General features: G+C 39.7%; 1 protein-coding gene across 1 annotated transcript in view; it reads left to right on the forward strand.

Moving 5' to 3' along the window:
- The first annotated feature begins 5,659 nt into the window (after window positions 1-5,659).
- The window catches only part of nherf1b (NHERF family PDZ scaffold protein 1b), a 67,540-nt gene continuing 51,615 nt past the window's right edge, over window positions 5,660-21,584 (forward strand). The window contains exon 1 of the mRNA XM_088599432.1: window positions 5,660-6,479. Coding sequence (XP_088455558.1) covers window positions 6,018-6,479 — 462 coding nt within the window. The 5' untranslated portion in view covers window positions 5,660-6,017. The remainder of the gene's footprint in view (window positions 6,480-21,584) is intronic.

The raw sequence follows: 21,584 nt of genomic DNA on the forward strand, positions 1-21,584 counted from the left end.
AATGGTTACTTCTAAGAACCCATTCATGGTAATAACAGAGGTGAGCAGAGATGTACACATGGGCATAAAATTTACTGTAAAACTGCTTGGATTAAGGTGGGGGATTTTTTTAGTGTTCTCTCGAAGTGGCCTTTTTCATCACACGTTACATTTGAACGGAAGGTTTCCTGTGCATCTCACAGAGTTTTACAATAGGTAACTGTCCGTTCTTATCATTAGAAACAAAAACTCTCCCACACTAGAGATGCCTGCGCTTGTATTGTTGCGCCTGTAGACTGTATACATTACATCACCAGACACACCCACTGCTTGTATTGGTGTGCCATTGATTGTATACAGTACATTACATCACCAGACACACCCACTGCTTGTATTGGTGTGCCATTGATTGTATACAGTACATTACATCACCAGACACACCCACTGCTTGTACTGCTGTACCATAGACTGTATACATTACAACAGTCCATTCCTCTTGCTCTTCAACTGAAATGTTTTTGTGGAAACTGTCTCCCAACTGGTGGTGTTTGTTGACACATCTATAGAGTTTGGTAAATAGGTAAGAAACAATAAATTCCATTTCTAAAAGTTTTTCCACTAAGAAGCCTGATTCTGTTATACAGTTTATCTGTACAGTACATAACGTATGGAATCAAAAGAATCTAATTTAATTTTTTTTAAAAAAGAGCTTTCTCATTGAATGAATGCTCATCTTACTAAATTGAAAGCACAATGTCCGAACACTTGAACCAAAGCTTTCTAAGAATAGTCAGGTTGTGGTGTGGTGTTCTTTGATTTTGTGGAAAAACCTTTAATTTAAAGCAATGTCTTTAAGAATAAGCAGATTAATGCAATCTACAATACATCTTTATGAAGCTTTTTTATAATCTCCTTTACTATGATCAAAAAGGAAAATATTTTACTTAGATTTTTTTTATAACTGCATAGTTATTTAGGGAAGAAAGCAAGGTGAACAGATCTACGTCTAACTTTGGTTCTTCGTCTTATAAGATATTCTGCAGTTCTGTTTTTTACCACAGGGAGTCAGCATTGTCAGTTGATTGATGAGGTATGTTCACTTTACATCCACTGAAGGTAATGTACTGGGAGTCTTTTCCACAGGGCTGTGGTGGGGGGAATTATGACGTGATCATTTTCATGTTTTTGTTTAAAACAAAAAATACAGAATATAACAGTACTGAAGTAATAAATTCACACTTAAATTATACTGTTTTATAATTTCTAAAACACCTTCAAAGGCCTGGTGCTTCCTGTGGTCACAAAATACTGCCTTGATGCATAGAATGTGAAAGCTGACTAAATGAAGACCCCACCAGTCAAATGTTTGATGTTCAGGTAGTTACAAAACACCATACTTATGAACAAAAATTAAAATGAAATCTTTTCTGATTTGTATTTTGTGCCCCACCCAGGTGGTTTGATCTTTGCATATTATTTGAAAAAAAAAGTAAAAAAAATTAAGGTGAAGTAGAGCTGGAGTTCAATAGAGATTACATGAAGCAAAGCAAAATTAGGGACAGTAAATGGGCTGTTGTTTCTTAAAACATGTCATTGAAAATATGGGATGCTTTTCAAACAGCTCTATCGTGAGAAGTGTACAGCATGGAGCAGTAAAATCTGGAGCTCATACAAAGAGGAACACAAGGAACTCCTTCCCACATGCACACACATTGCACAGCAGAGGATAAAGCAGCACAGCCCAGAGGCCAACAGCTCCAGTCTACAGCAAGAGTCTCAAATCCTGATCTTCCATCAGGTACTGTTGGTACTGTAACCATCAAATCATTTATCTAGAAAGACGTGGAAAAATTGTGATGGTATGGTAAAAAGAATGGGTTTAAAGATGTAGTGCAAAACTGAATTAAGGGACTAGAGTTCCCTTAATTGAATAAATTACTAACTTAACTGATTGGTAATTTACAAGTATTCCCGCTCTTTAGAAATATGTAACTTAGGGAGACCAGTAATACAGGATGTAATACTAGATTAAGGCTTTCCAGAGCATGGGTTGGACATCCCTATTCAAGAGTATAAAATCATCAATATACCTAAAGTAGCTTCTTCCGGTGTGCGCTGTCATCATCCATAAGGATCACATTCTCTCTGGTCCTATTTGTACTTCATTTATCAAATTATACTGGCACAGCTCTCTCAATACCATTGTCTGTAACAGCTTCTTCCTGCAGGCTGTCAGGCTCCTCAACACCCTGGAATCTACTTGCCCCCGCCCCAATTCCAGAAACAGGGTTTAGATCCCCCTAGTGTGGTGTGTATATTGGATTATATATTGCCTTGTATTTTGCACTATCTGCACTTTGCACTATGTGTATCCTGTCTACAATGTCTATGTCAGTGCCCTGTCTGTCCTGCCTGTATTTTCACTGTGGACCAGGAAGAACGGTATTTCATTCCACTGTATACTTGTATATGGCTGGAATGACAAATAAACTTGAACTTGAACTTAAGAAGGTGAACTACATTAAGAAGCATCCTTTAGAAACTAATATTTGTGTCTTTCTTTTAACTGCGTGATATATTGTTTGTATTGGACACAATGAAAACACATCGAGGCTATACAGTACCTTTTATACTGTCTGTCTTTCCATAGAGGAAGAGGAGGTGGAGTCTTTCCTTGGTGGATTTTAGGATCTTTTTAAAAATGTTTTGGAACCTCACATTCAACTGAAGAAAGAGATAGGGGGCAACAGAAATATTTTATGTTGTTCTGTACAAGAGGTGGGAGGACTCTCAGGTATGGTTTTGAGTCACTGGGAGGGTGTTCCCAGCCAGTAGTAGGTGTTGTGAATATACTATGAAGTCACACTGTACAGTAGCTGCCAGCCAATTCGGATCCATAGCATATTGACTATATTCTCAAATATATAACTATATATAATATATAAACTGGATGGTTCATTCCTGTTTATCCTGTGCATGCTAGTAAAAGCATATAAAATTCAATCAGTCAATTCAGTTTTCATCATCAGACCTGGAACTACAGTATAATGACATATAATATTTTTTTGGATAACTGAAAAACCTATTTTGTCAGGATCCTGTCAGGGCAGTGAGGTTAACTACTGTAGATGTTTTTTGCTGAATACCATGGCAAGTGTATGAGATGCAAAACTGACAAAGGCAACTGGAGTTCATGCATGGGTCACTGCAATTCCAGGATGTGTTACTTCAGCATTTTGCCTGTCAGAACCAGAAGCACAATTCCTGTTCTTAAATTTGCTGATTCGCAGCCTGCAGCACACTCAATCCACTATATACTCTAGTTGCATCAAACCTGAATATCTTCTATAGAAAATCAGCACACGGTGTGCCCCGATGACTTCTGTGGAAACTGGCAGTGTTACTATGGAGTAGATTTCTAATTGAGCACATCCATTACATCCAAACTATTGAGAATTATTTCAATTTATAATTCTCTATTTATAGAACTTTACTTTACTCAAATACATAATGTGCTGCATCGTCTGTAGTAGTGCCACTACAAGGTACAATTGAAATTATCAATGTAAAGAGAATAGATTGCTATGTCAAGAACACCATGTGCAGGTCTCATGATGTATTTTGAGGGGGTAATAACCTAGGTCTGAAAAATGACTTCTCATAGCTACTTTTAAAAACTTGCAGAAATCTAGAAAATAATATGCAATGAAGGAATTTTCTAGTCTACTTTGTACAAAACACTTCCTTTAGTGATAGGACTAGTTGTTACGTAGGAGGCCTTTACAATATAAAATGTTGTTATTTATGACCTGTTTCAGAAAGGGCAGAGCAGAAATGCATAAAATGGTCAAGAGAGAATTCATTTTTTATTTTATTATTCAAGCATGTGTTTGAGGAAGAGATTAGAAATCATATACCTGAGTCTCAAGGACAAATAAAGCAAACAACATGGACACTGTGACTTCAGATTTTAAAGATTTTGCATAAATTACCATCATTCTTTACATGTCTGTTCTTATGCATACTTTTTAAATTAGCTGTGAAGCAGTTCAATTGTTAAAAATTACCTGGCTCAATTGATAATTACACAATAATGTCTCATAAATATTTATGCAGGATTTGTGGATGTTCTTAATATTGTATTTATACCATTACAGTTAGGATATAAAAAAGTGCTCAATGCTTCCAACTTTAAGCGCCCAAACATGGGATATGGAATGTTGGTAGCCAAATAATACTGGTTTGATCTGGTAAGAGTGATATGAAATTGGTTTTGGATTAATGATAATAATTATTCCTTACACTTATGTAGCGCTTTTCTGGATACTTCGCTCAATGAGCTTTACAGGTAATGGGGCTCCCCTCTACCACCATCAATGTGTAGCCCCCACCTGGATAATGTGACGGCAGACATAGTGCACCAGTACACTCACCTCACATCAGCTTTCAGTGGGGAGGAGAGCAGAGTGATGAAGGCAATTCATAGATGGGGATTATTAGGAGGCCATGACTGTTAAAACCCCTGGGATTTTTTAATGACAATGGAGACTTAGGACCTCGGTTTTATATCTCACCCAAGGCGTAGCCTTTTGGACAGTGTTGTGTCCTCATACTTGGGGTATTAGGGTACTATAGGAGGTAGCAGGTCTCCCAGGTAATGGCCAGGCTCACACCTGCTTAGCTTCAATGGGTTGCTAGTTGTGAGTTGCAGGGTGACATAGCTGCTGGGTAAATTAAAAATAAATTAAAAATATTAAAAAACAGTCTAGGCTTTGCAAAGTGATATAAAGTTATAGAAGAAGTATAAAAGGAAATGTAAATTTCTCTTCTAAAGGAATTTTGAAGAGTGGGTAACGTTTTTAGAAAGCTAAGAACTGGGTAACTGCAATAATGCAATGCAATAATAATGGGAGCAAATTACTCTGACAGTTTCCACCTGAAGTATACAGCTCAGAAACTAAAATAAAAACGCACTCCATCTCTAGTGTTACTCAACTGTGCGAGTGTGCACTTTCGAGCAGAAACAAGTTTTCAGTTGTTAAAAACGTTACGGAAATAACATTTGTGTTCGAAGCAGTACCAATACCACAGCAGATGTTAACCCATGAAAACAAATTACTAAACTCATAAAAGGTTTTCTTTAAAAATCTTGTGCTGCCGTGGATCTCCATCGAGGGCAGTAAGATTCCGATAAACCCCTATGCGAGCTCGAAATCCCTCCAGGTATTAAGTTATGTCTGTGATGAAGAATTGTGTTGCAGACATTATAGCTGTAAGTTACAATTACATATTCTAATGTCTCAAATACTGCTTTCTCGCATTGATTGGTACTGTAGTACTAAGCAATTTATACAGACTTTACACGTTCTTTGTGGGGATCTGATATTACTCAACTCCCTTCGGTTAAATTCCATGGGTTGCGCTGATTGGAAAATGCACACTAGCGCAGGCAAACCTCAACAATAGAAGTGCAACAAAGTGCACTTCCTTTGCAGGAAGATAACAATTATCTTACCGTGTGGCTATCTGAAACTTGAATTACTCTGTTATTTTGACAGTCGCCATTGGCTCATAAAAGCTCTCTTTGTGGTAAAGTTACTTGAACGGCGGACAATGATTGGTGCTGTTGGCTGTCATCTGTGGAAACGTCATGCTGCCTTATAAACTGCGCGGAGTTAATTTCAGTAACCAGATTGGAGGCTTTCGGGCTGTGACGGAGAGTGCAGCCCTTTTCGTGTGAAAGAGTTCAGGCTGTCGTGAAGTTTTTAGGAGGAACTTGTGTGCACATTAAAAAGGGAATTGCAGCTGGCGGTGACAGGGACAAGTCACATCGAGACTTCTGACGATTTTAAAAGCGAAACCTGTCCATTTGCATTTCCTTAACTGCAAGTTTGGAAGTTACACCGCACTTTTTGAGTAACTGTGCAAACGTGTTGTTCCGTGCACGTTTCTGGCGTTGGTGGCGACCTATTTAAATAAGACTTTTTTGGAGTACCTGACAACATTACACTCAACAGTTTTTTATCAGAATAACAAGGATGTCCAGCCATAGCGAATCTCTTCGACCCAGGTTGTGTTCGCTGGAGAAGGGGGGGAATGGTTATGGTTTTCACCTCCACGGGGAAAAGGGGAAGACCGGTCAGTTCATTCGGCTGGTGGAGCCGGACTCCCCAGCTGAAGCGTCGGGGCTCCGCGCCGGCGACAGGCTGGCGTTTGTCAACGGGGAAAGCGTAGAGAGCGAGAGTCACCAACAAGTGGTGTCCAGGATAAGAGCAACAACGGGGGATCTGAAACTGATCGTGGTGGACCGGGAGACCGACGACCTGCTGAAAAAATACAACCTGAAGTGCCAGCCGGAGTATGTCACGTCGGGCATCCCTATACCGAGCGAGTCAGAGGAGGAGGTCGGGGAGAACGGCAGCCGACGGGGCTCTTCTCCGACCCCGGAGAAAAATGGAGATATCACCGGCGAGAAAAAGCCGAGTGTCAGCTCCGAGAAGGTAAGATGGATTCAATTTAAACGTGTTCCCAACGGTTGTTTCGAGATCTGATTTAAAATCCTCCTTTCCTCAAATGCAAGCATAGAAATCCTGTTTACCGCACTTTTCTCTCGTTGTATCTCTTTTTTGTTCAGCTAGTCTCGCGTTTATTTTTTGTGTTGCTGTTAAGAGTCCAACTCTTACAATTAGATTTTGAGAAACTGCCAACTACCTGCACTTTGGGGGAAAAAGTTGTAAGATAACTAGTATGATTGAATGGAGTATGCTAGGTAATGCTATTTAGGTAAGTACTTCTATGATTTACAATGTGGTAGCTCGCATCATACAGTACACTAATAAACAAGCCCCCTTTATTTTTGTATGGAACGGAACCAGTTTGTGTAGTTCCAAAACAAAAAAAAAAAAACAAACAAACGAGTGTTTTATCAGTCTGGTTTCTGAAAAGTAATGTGAAAACAGGCTGTTTCTCTACCTGAATTCCAGTATTTGGCATTCGGTTCAGGCAGCTTAACACTCGCCTCCAACAGTATGTTTGTGGGCAGCGTAGGAACAGCACAGGCTTTGTCCGCCTGTATTGGCGCACAGGTGCGGGAGGTTCAGAGCTGCAGGTAGCAGAGCGCCGCTGGCTCGGGTGGAAGGAGTGTTCCGTCAAACTGCGTGGGAATTTTTTCCCCCGGTTTCCCAATCTCTGAACGCAGAGCTAAAGCTTAAAGGAACATTTGTTACCACCCAAACGTGCGACAGTTAATTCACATCTCGCGATTTATCAGCTGAAGTAATGCTTTCGGACCGCAGAAATGTTTCTTCCGTTTCCTGGCTGACCTAGGTAAAGTAAACGAAAATACTATAATGTAAATCTAAGTTACTTTTAAGGAGACAGCTTGGACCCACACTGGAAAGGTTAATAGATCTGTTTAGAGCAGAGGCTGGGAAACACGTGGTTGTTAAAGTTCAGAGCAGATACTCAGAAATTTGACCCATCTCATGGACATTATGCTTTCCTTGTCAGGAGCTTTTGACTGCTTTTCTGAAATATTGATGTTTCTTGTTCATGCATACGGTGAGTGATCTGTCTCGTGGTGATTGGCACTCCTCCAAAGTAACATTTATGGGGGTAGTGTTTGTCAAATCAATGCTATGTTATCCCATGGAAAGAAACATTCACCTATCTATCTGTATCCAATTCAGCATCATGGGGGAGTTAATCCTGTCCCAGAAAGCAAAGGGTACAGGGTTTGATGCATCTTGCATGGGACATCAGTCTTTTGCAGGGCACACACAGACACACTCACACCAGGGCCAGTTTTCCCAGAAGTCAATTAACCTACTAGTATGTCTTTGGACTGTGGGAGGAAACCAGAGCACTGAGAGGAAACCCACATGAACATGGGGAGAACTCAGGGCTCCACATTCGCAAGGCAGCAGTACTAACCACTGTGCTGCTAAAAAAAAACATTGAAGTTGTGTATACTTTTTGTAATCATTTTATCAGTGACGTGTGCTGACTAGCTACTCTGAAAGATCGTCTGTATCTCCCATTAGATATGTGACGTAAGAACTTTGAAAAGATACAGGTTAAAGGCTGTTCCAATCTTTTAGTGCTTTGTGGGTAGCCATTATTATATTATGGATAATCAGTCTGCTCAACCACATGAAAACTAGTTGTGATGTAAAAATCTGCAGCCTTCTTTAAATTGAATTTACAGTAGATTTCTTCACGATAGGACAGTTGAACAATGCTTCTTGAGTTCGTAGTTCTTATTTAAGACTTTCCAAAAAAATCAGAAGATATTGTGTGGAAATTAAATACTGGATATTAAGAACTGCTGAAAATGTGCTTTTCTGCATCTTGCAACAGAGCTTGTAAAATTCTCAGAAAGTCCAAACTGTAAGAGATGACTTGGTTTTATGCAGCATCTTGGTGTAACAAGTTCTGGGTTTGTTTCACTGAGAGTCTGTGAAATAACTTTAAAAAAGAAAATGTTTAAAACATAGGGTTTTTTTTCACCTTTTGGGAGGTTGAGTCCTGTGAAACTCAAAAATGTTCTTAAATTTTATTTATGATTTTACAGTATCCTTAAAGCAATTAAATGTACAGTAGTTGTCTTAGCTATGGCACTGCCCAAACCATGCTGGTGTCACCAACATTTTTGTCCCATTTCTTTAATTTGGAGCTGTACAGGATTCCCCTGAAGAGAAACAGCCACCTTCTCGTCTTCACGTGACGCAAACGAGTGCTTCACTTTTCAGCTTTCTGGGATAGAAGGAGAATTCAAATGACCTGGACAAACCCTGGCTGCTGTTTTGATACAGTATGTGCCACGCTGAGCCAGTCCCTGAACCTCCTTGTGCTCTGTCCTTCAGATGAGACCTGAAAATTGAGGTGCTAAAAGTGGCTCTGGAGCGGCAGGTGTTAAAATATTACTCACCCCTTCAGCCTCCGTAAGTCACGCTGGGCAAATGGTGTCTGTTAAATGAGTAATTATTAAGTGCTTGGGTATGCAATTACTGCCAAAGCACATTTCTAGAACATTCGTTAGTGACTGAAGAAATTAAAGAACTTTTCAGAGACTCAAGCGGAGGAGTGTTTTGTCCGGCAGAATCCCTGAAAGCTCCCTTGTCCTTGTGCTTATGGCAAAATAGATCTAAGCCCATAAATTATACAGGTTAAATATTTTACACTTGTGGTGGTGTAACACTGCCATGCTTTCTGTTTTTCTTTATTTCCAATAAGGTTTTAGAAATCTTTGCAGCACATTGTTTTTCAAATCTAATGCTCAGCACAGCAGTTTTAATTTATCTGATACCTGCTTCGCAGGGAAACCTGTTAGAAGAATATAATATAATTTATTTTTGCATGGATACTAAAAGATTCCTTTAATGACACCATATTTCTGTATCTGATCTATGAACTTTTGCTAGTGATGTTGTTGAATTGTATAGAATCTGAATTAGACTTTGGTGCAGTATTACAGTGATTTTTGCCTTCATATCTAGTCTGCCTCACCTCCACTTTTCCTTCAGCATGAGCAGAAAATGCTCCATACCAGTGAGTTTTCCAGTAGATGGCTTTATTTAGAGCTTTGAGGTGAAGTGTAACATTGGGAGAAATCCTTCTCCCCCTCTGCTTGCAACCTGTGGCTCACATTCTGTGTGAATATGTGTTGAGTCCCGCAATTGGCAGAAATGTGGAATAGTGGTTAGAACTCTGGACTTGTAGCTAGGGGTTTGTGGGTTTAAATCTAATGCAGGAACACTGCTATTATAACTTTGAGGGAGGTGTTTCAGTTGGATCTTGGTCCAGTAACACATTCTCCTGTATAAATGTGTAGAGATACACTACCTTGGATACAGCTGATAGATAAATTCACTAGAATAAATGGGGTTTACAACAAAAGTTCAGGAGGAATAATTATAGCCAAGTTCGGTCGGCCGCGGCTGTCCTAATTCGGAATCATTCCTGACGTCATTTTCTCATGTTAAAAAAAGTCAGCCCCTTCTGTGCCTCGCATTTGTCTTTTGAATCCTTCCTCCACCCCATCTCCAGCTGTACAGCTGTCCCTTGGTCACTTCTGACTCTGCAGGAGGCTCCCAGCCTCCTTGTCCTCTGGCCAGGTGATTGGCCTTCAGCCCAGCAGTTTAAGCCAAAAATGTACTGTCTAAAACACTCAATAAACATTCTAAGTATACTTATTTGTTGGGGTTTGTTATTCCAAGTGAATAAAACAATTGTCAAATATTAAGTAGTTTGCCGATATGCAAGTACCCAAGCCTAATAGAGGTACTAGTAGGATTTAAACAATGCTGAACAGGAATTCTACCATCAGAATCACAAGCCCTCGTATTGTTTGGGAATGAGAAGTTCAAGTTGTCTCTGACTGCATCTGTTGAGGCTGGATATGCCTGGAATTTTGTTACATTGCCTTTTACATTTGGTTTTGTAGATTTATTAAATGGTGGAAAAACATTTTCATAATTACAATAGCTTTTTAAATTTTTGGTCACCGATACTATACTGTCAGTCTTTTTCTTTGAAATTGAAAGGAGGACATATTTTCTGTGAGTATCTTATAACATCGATACTGGTTACAATATCAACCCAGACTTGAGTATCAGATTATAACTTGAAGGAAAATATCTTGTTGAAAAGTCATTTAAACTACTACAGCAGTCATTTAAGTACTGGTTCTTTGTTAGTGATAAGGTTTGGAAGAATTGTGTTGCCTTCAAAACTCATTACAGGAGGAAAATCATTACAAACGCGTATTTAGCTGACATACCTGTAAATATGGAAGTGTTTTCGAAACAATGGCAGTTAATGCAAAAATGTTTGAGCCCAACCGAATGAAATGGCCAGAAAAGGCTTATACAAAAAAAAAATAGTTTCAGGGCTTCACTTACTGGTTGTGGAGCTCTGAAAGAGCTGACTGAAGAGAACAGTCCTCAGTTTTTACTCCCATTTCCACTACCTCCACAAAACGCCCTTCTCATTACACAACAGGCTCTGAAAATGGATTAGAGAGAGAGAGGCACTGCTACATCTGTGCAACTTGAGTATTTCAGGATGTTTACACTCTGATCTTCCTCCCCTCTCGGGCTGACTTGTAGGGGTGAAATTACTTTGCGCTGTCAGGGCGCCAATGCGTTGTTTATAGGCTCTTTTGCTTTTGGGGTTTGTTCTTCTGAAGGTTACATGGTGGATGAAATGTCACTGCTCTTTTTGACATAATGGAATGTGGTTCCTGGAATTCTGTCCAAATTCAGTTAAAGGTGAAAAAACCTGTCCACCACACATTTTAAAACATCAGGGAGTACTGAATGCTGGCTTTAATTTTCTGGAAACTTTGTGCTTTTGCCTAGATGACAGCCTATAACATCCTTGAACTGTGATGCTCTTTTCCTTTAGAAAAGCAAATTGCTAGGTAAAAGAATATTTTCAGCCTTAATGTCTGGCTTTTGTAGAATAAAAATGGTGAATTAATAACACATATCCTATTGTAAAGAAATAGGATCATGGCATTAAAACTGCGTCATTTATTTTGATCATTTTGTCAAAGTGAAATAGTATTTACTTGACAGCATTTTCTGTTGTCATCGTAAAAGGTGGATGCTGCACATTGGTGGTGGTGGAGGGGAGTTCCCATTACCTGTAAAGCGCTTTGAGTAGATCGTCCAGAAAAATCAAGGAATGCCTAAAAATTCTGGAGTTGCTATCCTGTTATTCACAAGTTCAGTTAGCAAGTAATCAGGTGTAAATTATTAGAATCCTTGTGAGTATGAATGGTTTGGCATGCATCAGTGGTCTTAAAAACATTGAAGATAAACCATCTAAACAGCATGTGACTGGTGATTGATTTCCTAGGTAGTGAGCTGCACTTTCTCAACACCTACACCTCCTCCCCCTGATGTGCTCCATTCCCACTGGCCTCTGGCCCTTTGAGCTGTCCCATCTGTAGTTGCTGACTCTGTGGATTGAGCTGTAAATGGGGCTGAAAAGGTGATAACGGTAGCCTTGGCATGTCTGTGATTCCTGAGATAGTTTCCAAGGTGCCTCTGGAGATAAGAGGGATTGCACAATGTCAGGTTTGAAGATCTAGATGATGAGTCTGGTTTGTTTTATAAGATACCTGGTTTAGGGTGTTGGTGTTGTAAAGGCCTAATTACTGTATGTAGCTCTTGAGTTTTAAGGCAGACACCAGATACATCACCTTAGTTAGTTTATACTGCATACTTTGTATCTTATCATTTTGAATGGGTTTCTCTCAGGTTGATACTGTTTACTGATGTTTTTGATTATAACCTGGTGTCTCCACTTTTTGTCAAGCTCAAGACCAGAGAGCAACACACAGCTTTTTTTAAACCATGTTTACTCTCGATCAATAAATGAGTTCATAAGTAAGGAGCAATGGTTTATGGGCAAGTGTAGTCAGAGGATTATGTGCAAAAGGGAAGGGATAATGTGTAATTATATGGGCTTAGTGTGATTGTGGAGAGGAGTACATTAATAGGGTTCTGGTGTAGTTGTGTGGATTCATACAGAACTAGTGTGAAAAAAATATGTATGGGTTGATGTCTGTTATGTAATCTTATATTTATTTTCAGTAAAATGTTTACTTGTTTGTATGTTAAATTAACTTAATGTAAGCTCAAAATAAAAACTGCTAAAAGGAATACAGACTTGAAATGGAAGGGGTGTTATATTTGGGTGCAATAGGTTTGTATGTATACTGTATATATAAGCTGTTTTGTTCTGATGGCTTCTGTAAAAGAAGATCAAGAATGAAATGAAAAAAAAATGTTGATTAAGAATGAACTCTCCATCTCCTAATGCCCTCCTAAAGTCACAGTAAAACAATGTTTCAGGTTTTCTGCTCTAAAAGTAGTTATACTTAAAGGTTTTGGTGTATCAAGTGATAAAAGTGCTTATTTGTGAAACTGTGAAAACTTGTGTAAGAAGTGACGAATTCCTTGTCCCATTGGACATTAAATGAATAGAAAAATGGTAATGGAACGAGAGAAGTGATCTCAAACTATGATCATGTGATGGCAAAATAAAAAAGCTGATTGTTTTATGAGTTGGGCCAGGTCCCTACTCGATGGGCCTTCAGAAAGTACTCCTTTAAGATTTCACTCCCTCTTGTTGCCTGAAGACCCCTGTGCCTTGTGTGAACAGAACTGTGGGGCCGTCTTTAAAGGAAGGAAGATGCTGAGGTCTCTGCTTCTCAAGCTAACCTCCTGTGACCTTGTTCCTCCCCGGATGAGCCTTGCTTACAATGTTGAAATTAAACTTAAGTTTTTTTTTCCTTTAATTTGTCCCTCCATGTGTGAAAATGTGCTGTGTGTCTGCAAGCATTTTGTAAAAGGGGTCCTTCTCAAAGTCCAGTTTTTTTGGGGGGGGGGATAATTGGGGAAAAAACCCAAAGGTGCTACTGTATGTGCAGGCATTTTCTAAGAGTTCATTGTACAAAGGAGCAACCATTGAATTGCACTAACTACTGATGTTTTTTTCAGCACACTGTAAGTCTTACTTTTGTTTGAGTTCTGGCCTAGTGTTGTTCTTCCACTTCTTCATTCTGTATTGTTTGCACACTGTGGTTGGAACACCTGGGTGGTAGTTTTAACTGCTACACAATCTTTAATTTGATGTTTGCTTTCGGGTGTAGATATAAATGACCTAGAGAGAGTGTCGTCCCTGCTTCTTTTCTAATTTCATTTCTATTTGCAAATATGGGATATTTGAGGAACTTTACTCCTTCAAACTAGCACCCAGCTAAGCTTCAAGACACTGCGCAACGCTCATTTTCTTCCCCACCATAGGCCCTGTGAGCAGAGCGACAAAGCCGTCTGAACCAATGCCAATTGCACACGTACACCCTCCCCATCACTGCTGGTCTTTCAGAGCAACATTGCAGCTGGTTTATCTGTGTCTTGGTCCCGATTTAAGTTATAAAATTGGCAAAGCTGCGAAGGAGCATTGGTGTTACCAATGCCATAATTTTGAGATCTTTGGAAATAGTGCAACACTTGGAACCCGCCAGTATGTCTTTGGACTGTGGAAGGAAACCAGAGCACCTGGAGGAAACCCACGCACACACGGGAAGAACATACAAACTTCACGCAGATAGCACCCCCCGGTCCGGAATTGAACTCGGGGCCCCAGTGCTGTGAGGTTGCAGTGCTAACCACTGCACCATTGTTCCTCTTGGAAGCTTTATTTGTTGAAGGCAAATCGTTGTGCTGTGGAGTTGGCCTAGACTTTTAAAGCTTTGGCATTGCAGGGCCTGTTTAATCACAAGTGCAGCTGAGTGTAAATTTTGGTACTTCCATTTTTGATGAGCTTAAAGAAATGGTAAATGGCTTAGTTATCTCCGTTTCCTCTGTGCAATAGTCATTGAGTCTTGATAACGTGCAATATTGTGAATGGGTTGCCCCTGGAATGATGACCTAGCAGTAATACTTAGGTCAGAGGAATAGTTCTCAGTCCCGAGAAGTTCACTTACAGTCTTTTGCTGTTACTGACTACATTAATTAGCTTAACAGCCTAAAAGTGTAATAGAGGTTAAATGAATAAACATCATATTAAAGGCTACACTTAAGATAGGCATCAGATATTCTTTCTGTTGTTCAGTAAGGCATAGCAGATCTGTTTTTTCATCTCAATGTCTCCACTTGCTGCATCAGCAGAGGTATTAATTTGTTTTTACAGAGCAAAACAAGAGGCTCGTTTTGAGTATAATGATTGAAATGATTAACCTGTGTTATTATCAAGTGGTGAAACACTGAGTCAGTTATGGTACATCAAATAATTCAGCAGCTCCGTTTTGCTACACAGCTCAATGGTAAACTCAAAAGAAAACTGACTTTATTTCTGGGTCCATTATAAGTGTGGTAACTGTTTTTAGTGTGTTGTAGTTTTTTTCTTCAGCTTGGCCTATAATTAGAAGAGTGGAAAGAAAAAAGTATGTGTTCCTGTACGTCTTTTTAAATAAGCTGTAAAAGTTAAAAGCAAAATTTGCTGAAGAACGTTTAGTTAAACCCCCTTTTCCTTTAGATGTTAAAGAATGTTTTTCCTTTAATTACTGTCTTTTGGTAAAAAGGCTTCTCGTAAATCTCCCTCTCTCTGCCTATTTATTAACATGATGAGTTACCCTTTTACAGCTTTGTACTATTTAAAAAAATGTTCAGCTAGTGCAAGCTTTCCAGGGGAAAGCTGTGAAGCATGAAATTCAATAAGTCCTTCTTTTCTTCATCTTTATACCAGTACCAAGAAACAGACACTTCTAATTGGAATTACAAAAAAAGAAATAAGTTGATGTCTTCACTGTGTAGGAGCAGACCTCAAGAATTTGTGATCTGTTACTTTTGACTTTCATACCTGACCTCACCCCTGACACCTGTAGGGCCTAAGCATTGTTAAGCATTCATGAAGCCTGATTCATTAGCTCTTTCTTTCTAAAACATGTCTTTTGGCTCCCATCTCCTGGGCTAAATGTTTAATCCAGTCAGTCTCAGATGTTTTATCTTTTTTTTTCTTCCAGTAAAAAGGTTACATTTCCAAATGGATTAGGAATCTGTAAGGTATGAAGTGGGGTTGCAGGTAGGAGGGACATTATAAGCGTTTATATGTAGGTAAGGTAGGTTAATCCTGTTTAGGATGCTGCCCATTTCTCCCAAAAACGAAACTTTGACTCTTGTGTAGCATAGAATGTCTGATGTATCTGCAAGGCCTATGATCCCATCCCGGAAGTGTTTGTGTTCCTCTCTTCTCTCCACAGGGAAGGTTTTTTTTCTAGACCTTTCAGCTGGATTACTGACACTGGGGGGGTTAGACCTTTGGATTTGCAACCGGAAGGTTACGGGCTCTAACCCCAGGTGGCGCAGTGCTTTTGTACCCTTTGGCAGGATATTTTACTTGGATTTCTTCAGTAGAAATATTATTTCTATCAAAGATATGATTAGAATTGTATAAATGGGCCCAAATGTGAACTGCTGTGCTCAACTGTCAGTCGGATAAGGAGATGATAAAGTTGGTCCCCGAGTTGATAGCAGCATATCTTTCTACTGCTTAAGTTCATTTAAGCGATTCTTCAGATGTTTGCCTTTGAGAAACTGGGGTTTCTATGCTATGCAAGATTATGCTGTGCGCCTTCTAATTTGTTCCACAGTGAATAGTGACACAGGCTCTATTCTGTGAGCATTAATTGAAGGATATATTTTTTCCCACAGTGAGACATTTTAAGATGCCACAAGTATTTCAATACATTTAAATGGTTTATTTTTTAAGGGGTGAATTTAAAATGGAATAGTTTAGCAACATTTATCCCAGAGGCTGGCTAAAGTAATTCCAGATGTGAGTGGTTATTTTGGACTCTTTTTTTTTTGTTTAGCTGTTCCATCACACCTCATTTCTGAGTGTTTTTAAAGATTTCAGAGCTGAGAGATGTGCAGGAGACTGCTTTACTCTGTGCAGTGAAGTGAAAGCTAGTAAAGTTGTTAAAAGAAAGCAACAGCATGCTCATACTGTATCTCTGAGTAAATGGCTTTATAATCACAGCAACATTTTCAGATGAGACCTCTAACTGAGGTCCTGATTACTTTGTTGTTTAAAATCCTACGCCTCTGTTTGTACAACCAGGGGTGTTAACCCATTGTCCTGGCTTAATAATAAAGACTAAAATAGTCATTTACCACAAAGTATTTAACTGCCAGTTTGCTTGTCAAAATGCCCTTTTTTGGGTGTTTTCATAGGCCTACACTTAAAACGTGCTGTGCAAGTTATTTTATTATAGCATTGATGGAATTGGACTTGAAGGGTTACTGTTCAGCTGTACAAACAGTTTTTCATTTCTATGTTCAAATGTCCACATGACAAGAGAGAGGTAAACGCACTTTCCAAGGTACTCCATTGAGTGAAATCCATGTTTATTTGACAATTTTCCACAATGTGGTGAAATTTGGACTTTGGTATTATAGAATGAGCTCTCGTAAAAATGCAACCAATTGAGCTTCTGTTGTACAGTTCAAAGACAAGTGAAAAGTCAATGTACTGTAAGGGCTGGAAAAGGGCATTTAGTGTAACATGTCACTGGTCATATCTTCAGGGCTCCAGGGCAGTTTTTTTGGAATTGGTTCAGTACACCTGAACACATCAAAGCTTGTTTTATTGTTGGAGAATGTGGGGCTTGATTCATAGGGTGTTTCTGGGTGCAATTGAGGGCTGGTTGGAGCCATTGTAGTGAAAAAGCTGAAGGCGGTTGACTGTCTAGTCCCTCAGCCTGCTACTGTGCACAAGTGTTTGTGCAAAATGAAGAGAACAGAATAGTGATGAAAGTGAGCAATTGTTATGTAACTTCAGAAAATTATTGCGAAATATCTATGCACATTGTTGAGAATTCTTACTGCCTCTCAAGGGTGGGGCACATTGCCTGAATTCTGTGGCTCTTGCTAAATCCAGCAAGCTAATGAATTCCTTAAGATGCATTTTAGGAAGTATTGCATTGGAAGTGCAGTATGTGATCCTGGACAGTCTGATACCATGCTGGAAGTGAAGAGGTTTGTGCGTGGGCCTGTTCTTTGAGTTCTGGCAAGGCATGCTGGTTATTACTGTGCACGTGGGACCAGGCGCAGCTCGAATGCTTGGTGCTGAAGTCATAAAATCGCTGCATTTGACACCCACAAATTAGTAGTCAGTTTGTGGAAAAGCATTGTCCAGGACACTGTGGAGGGTTTCCATGGGATTTAATAACACCACAGTATGCTAGAGCAGTGGACAGAAATGGCAAGGCAGAAAAAGGGAGAAATAAAGGGCACTTTTTGTTATAGAAGATTTTCCTTTTGTCTTTTTCTACACAGCAAATAGACATTTTGGTTCTCCCTCAGTCTGGAATCACTTGATATGAGACATTTCTCTTTCAGCACGGTTGAAGGGCAGACACATGCTGAAACATCTACTAAGTCACTGAGTTTTGCCTCACAGCTGAAAAGGCTTGGCCCTGTGTCTGAGGTTACTCTGGAAATAAATGAACAGGTTCAGACACCATCTTTTGATCCTGTTTATATTTTATTATAAAGTGGGCATCTGTATTCCATTTTACTGTAGCCTAAATACAAATAGCTAACCAAAAAATAGTTGTGGCTATTCCTGGCAGGATGATGAAGGAGACCTGTTCAGATTTACTTTTGAGAGTTCTGCAATGAATCCATTGTCACACCCTTCCCCAAAGCTTCTTTGATTGTTAAGCACTGCGCTCCAGAGGAAATGGTCCTTCTTAGGAGGGTTTTCCTAGTAGAGAATAGGGTGGGGACTGCTCCTGTTTCCCTAAGTGTTTTTTTTATTAATCGCTGTTTTTTTTTTAGGGGGTGGGGTGTTGGAATATACAGTAGTACTGCTGCAGTATGCTGGGATAAAAATGGTAACCTTTTATTCTGTAGGGATAAATCTAAAACTCTTTGTCTTCTCTGGAACACTTTTCATGTGTTAATCCGTCACTGTAGTGTTCTGGCAAAACCCCACTGCCTCACACATGAAGTACAGAATTGCAGATTTCAGGGGTCTTAGCGTTGAAAGTAAACTATCCTGACCCCCCTCTTTTAAGAGTTAATACCAGTGACCCCCCAGTGACATCACTGCATGCTGCTGCAACTCTTCAGCCACGTATCAGTTTTTGCTCTTTTGTTGCTCTCGGTCTCGAAGCTATCATCTTACCTTCACTGCAGGCAGAGTGGGTTCTCCAACTGTTCTGTCTGATGTCACTCCTGGCCTCTGGGGAAATGCCCCCCTCCTCATGTGAGTGGGATGAGGCTAGATTGACCGGATTTGGACTGCCTCTCCCAGCTGCCAAACCAAATGGATGTAGAGGGCATTTGGTTTGGGAATGCAAGCTGGCACTATCCGTTGTAATCTTGATGTACCTTTTTTATGTTAAAGGGGAACTGCAACACTTATTGTCATATTTCAGGGTTAGGAGGAATCAGCATTTCCAGCATTACAAGCACAATCAGTAACTTGTAAAACCTCCAATTTACATGACAAAATAGACTAAGTTTCCAGTTGGGCACAGTGCCATGTTCTTGCATGTGTGTGTCCTGTGATGGACTGGTTCTGCACCCTGTGCCTGACTGGTTAGGCTCTGGCTTCCTGAGATCCGCTGAGGGTAGGGCAGTTATCAATAATGGATGTTATCTGGGGATTGCAGTCCAAATTTCTCAGACTGGCTTTTAAATCTCGGTAACAAAATAAATTCAAATTTCAAATTAAGCACAAACCCACGCAGTTTGTGAAAGTACTGTAAGTTGTTATGTTGTGTTTCACTCTTATTTTCTCTTCATCACGATCATTGTTCATTTTGATTTAATTCAGTTATTATTCTGCACAGATAAATTCAGTATTTGGTAATATACCTGAAATTATAATCACTGTTTAAACTGTGACATGATAAATGCTATAAGTGATTTTGTCTCAAATCTAGGTCAATATAGGAAGGAAGCTACTTCTTCCCTAAATATTTAAAATGGAGAGTCGAAATTGAGGATGACTATGGCCTGTCAGTAGGCGCAATGGAAGGGGATGGTAAGATTTCAGCTTTACTAAATTTGACACCAAACTTTCACAGCACAGCATTTACAGTAAGTAAGCTGAAATATTTTTTTCTGTTTTATAAACTTAAGCTTGTTTCCATTCACGTTGCATTTATGTAGGAAAAAAATAATTGGACAGCATACTCCAGTGCTTAAGGTTTAGCCCAGAAGATGCATAAGAACAACAGAATACCCAAACTGCAACTCTTAACAGAGGAACTGGGAGCTACTGCAGCCTGTGCTCGAGGTGGAGCCCAGTGTATTCAGATAAACCACAGCCACTTCCTGAGCCCTGATGACTTTATGATTGGAGCCTGAAACTGTGACTCTTGCAGCAAAACCCAACCTGTCCCACACACACTTTTGAAATAATAGGGCCAGGGAAATGCACCCTATTGAACTATTCTGGTCTCAGTTGGAGAATAATTAATTTTGAAGTAAGATAGATTTGGTCTGTATTGTTCTAAAGGTCAGCAGATTTTTCTACTAATGGTTAAGGGATTCACAGAATGTTTGGCAGAACTGCTCCCAATAAGGTAGCATTCTTCTGCTGTAGCATTCTAAAAATGTCATTTGGGAAAGAGAAACAAAGCTGATCACCGTTGAAGTGACACCTATTGGCTTGTATTCCTATCTTCAATTTGACAGGCAAGGGATGTAGAACCTGTTGAAACAGTAAAAAGTTTAAATTAGGTATTCTTTCTACCTTGATAAATTGGTGAGAGTATGTAATATTGTGAGTGTAAAAATATTCAGTTGCTTATAGAATGAATCCTTGGAAAGAGGGGACTTATTATTCTTGAAGTATCCCGCTAGACTGTTTTTTTGCAGTTCTCTGAAAATCTTAAACCTTCCTTTAAGAGGATTTATTGGAAGTTGTGTACAGAAGACGCAGTGTCCTATTTAAATTCTTAAGATGTGCTTGGAGACGTCTGCTCTGAAGGGATTACTGTGCAGTCCAAGCTCTCTCTCTGTGGTTTAATCTACCCATGCCACAAAGTGAAGATCAGCTTTGTGTGGGATCATTTTCCATCCAGAGAACTGACATTGGCTTTGCTGTTTTAAATCACAAGCACAGGACAAACAAGAATATATGTTTTCAATGATTGACAGTTTGAGAAATGGTGCATGTCAGTCCATTTTCATTTATGAAACATTACCAGTGATTTATTGTTTGTTTTAGCTTTTCTTCACAAATTCATAGGTTTTCTGTGCTGTGCACTTTTGTCGGGTTACAAAGTTCACAGTATCCCTTATGTGTTGAAATCCTTCATGCTGATTTCTGCATTTGCCCTGCTGTGTTTTCTTGTGCTAAGGTTTTTTCATCTTTCCCCTGATTGTTTGGTAGCTTTCAATATGTTTCTCAGACAGTCAATTACAATATATAGTCTCATAATTGGCTACTTTCAGCATATCCAAGTCTGGCTTGGTGAAGTACTTATACTGTTGGTAGTGGTCTCCATTGGGGAATAAAAGCCGTTTAGAAAATAAAATTAATCAAGGGAGTTTTGATGCATCACATTGACTCACAATAATTTTTTTAGATTGTAGTCATGTCATAGACGAGAATAAACTGCACACATGGTCTGTGCTGTATGTTTTGGCTGTGTGACCCACCCTTACAGACGCACTGTCTGAGCAGTACATTAACTCATGTGCTGGTCAGGGAGGAAGGAAACGGAATTGCAGAGGAAGGGTCTTGCTACGACTCCAGGGGTGGACTCCCCTTTGAAGGCATGTCCGATCTTTCTTCTGAACAACGCACAGGAACAGTTCCTCTTTGAAGCCGGTGTCTGACATCGGGCCCACCTCGGGGAGTATACATTTCAGTTGCGTCTCTAGCCTTGAATGTGTGTGGTGGGACAGGGCTTCATTGTTTGGCTGGGGCCACAGCAGGATCTCGTGGTTTTGTGGGCACTGGTGACCTTCGGAAACCCAACTCTCCCCCCTGACAAGAGGGCTTCAGGAGTGTGTCCCAATCAAAGTATCTGGATTGCTCTCTTCTTACAATCTGTTCCTGCTGTCTTC

The sequence above is a fragment of the Lepisosteus platostomus genome, chromosome 11 (genome assembly GCF_059453375.1).
Source record: "Lepisosteus platostomus isolate fLepPlt1 chromosome 11, fLepPlt1.hap1, whole genome shotgun sequence".
In the NCBI taxonomy this organism is placed as follows: Eukaryota; Metazoa; Chordata; class Actinopteri; order Semionotiformes; family Lepisosteidae; genus Lepisosteus; species Lepisosteus platostomus.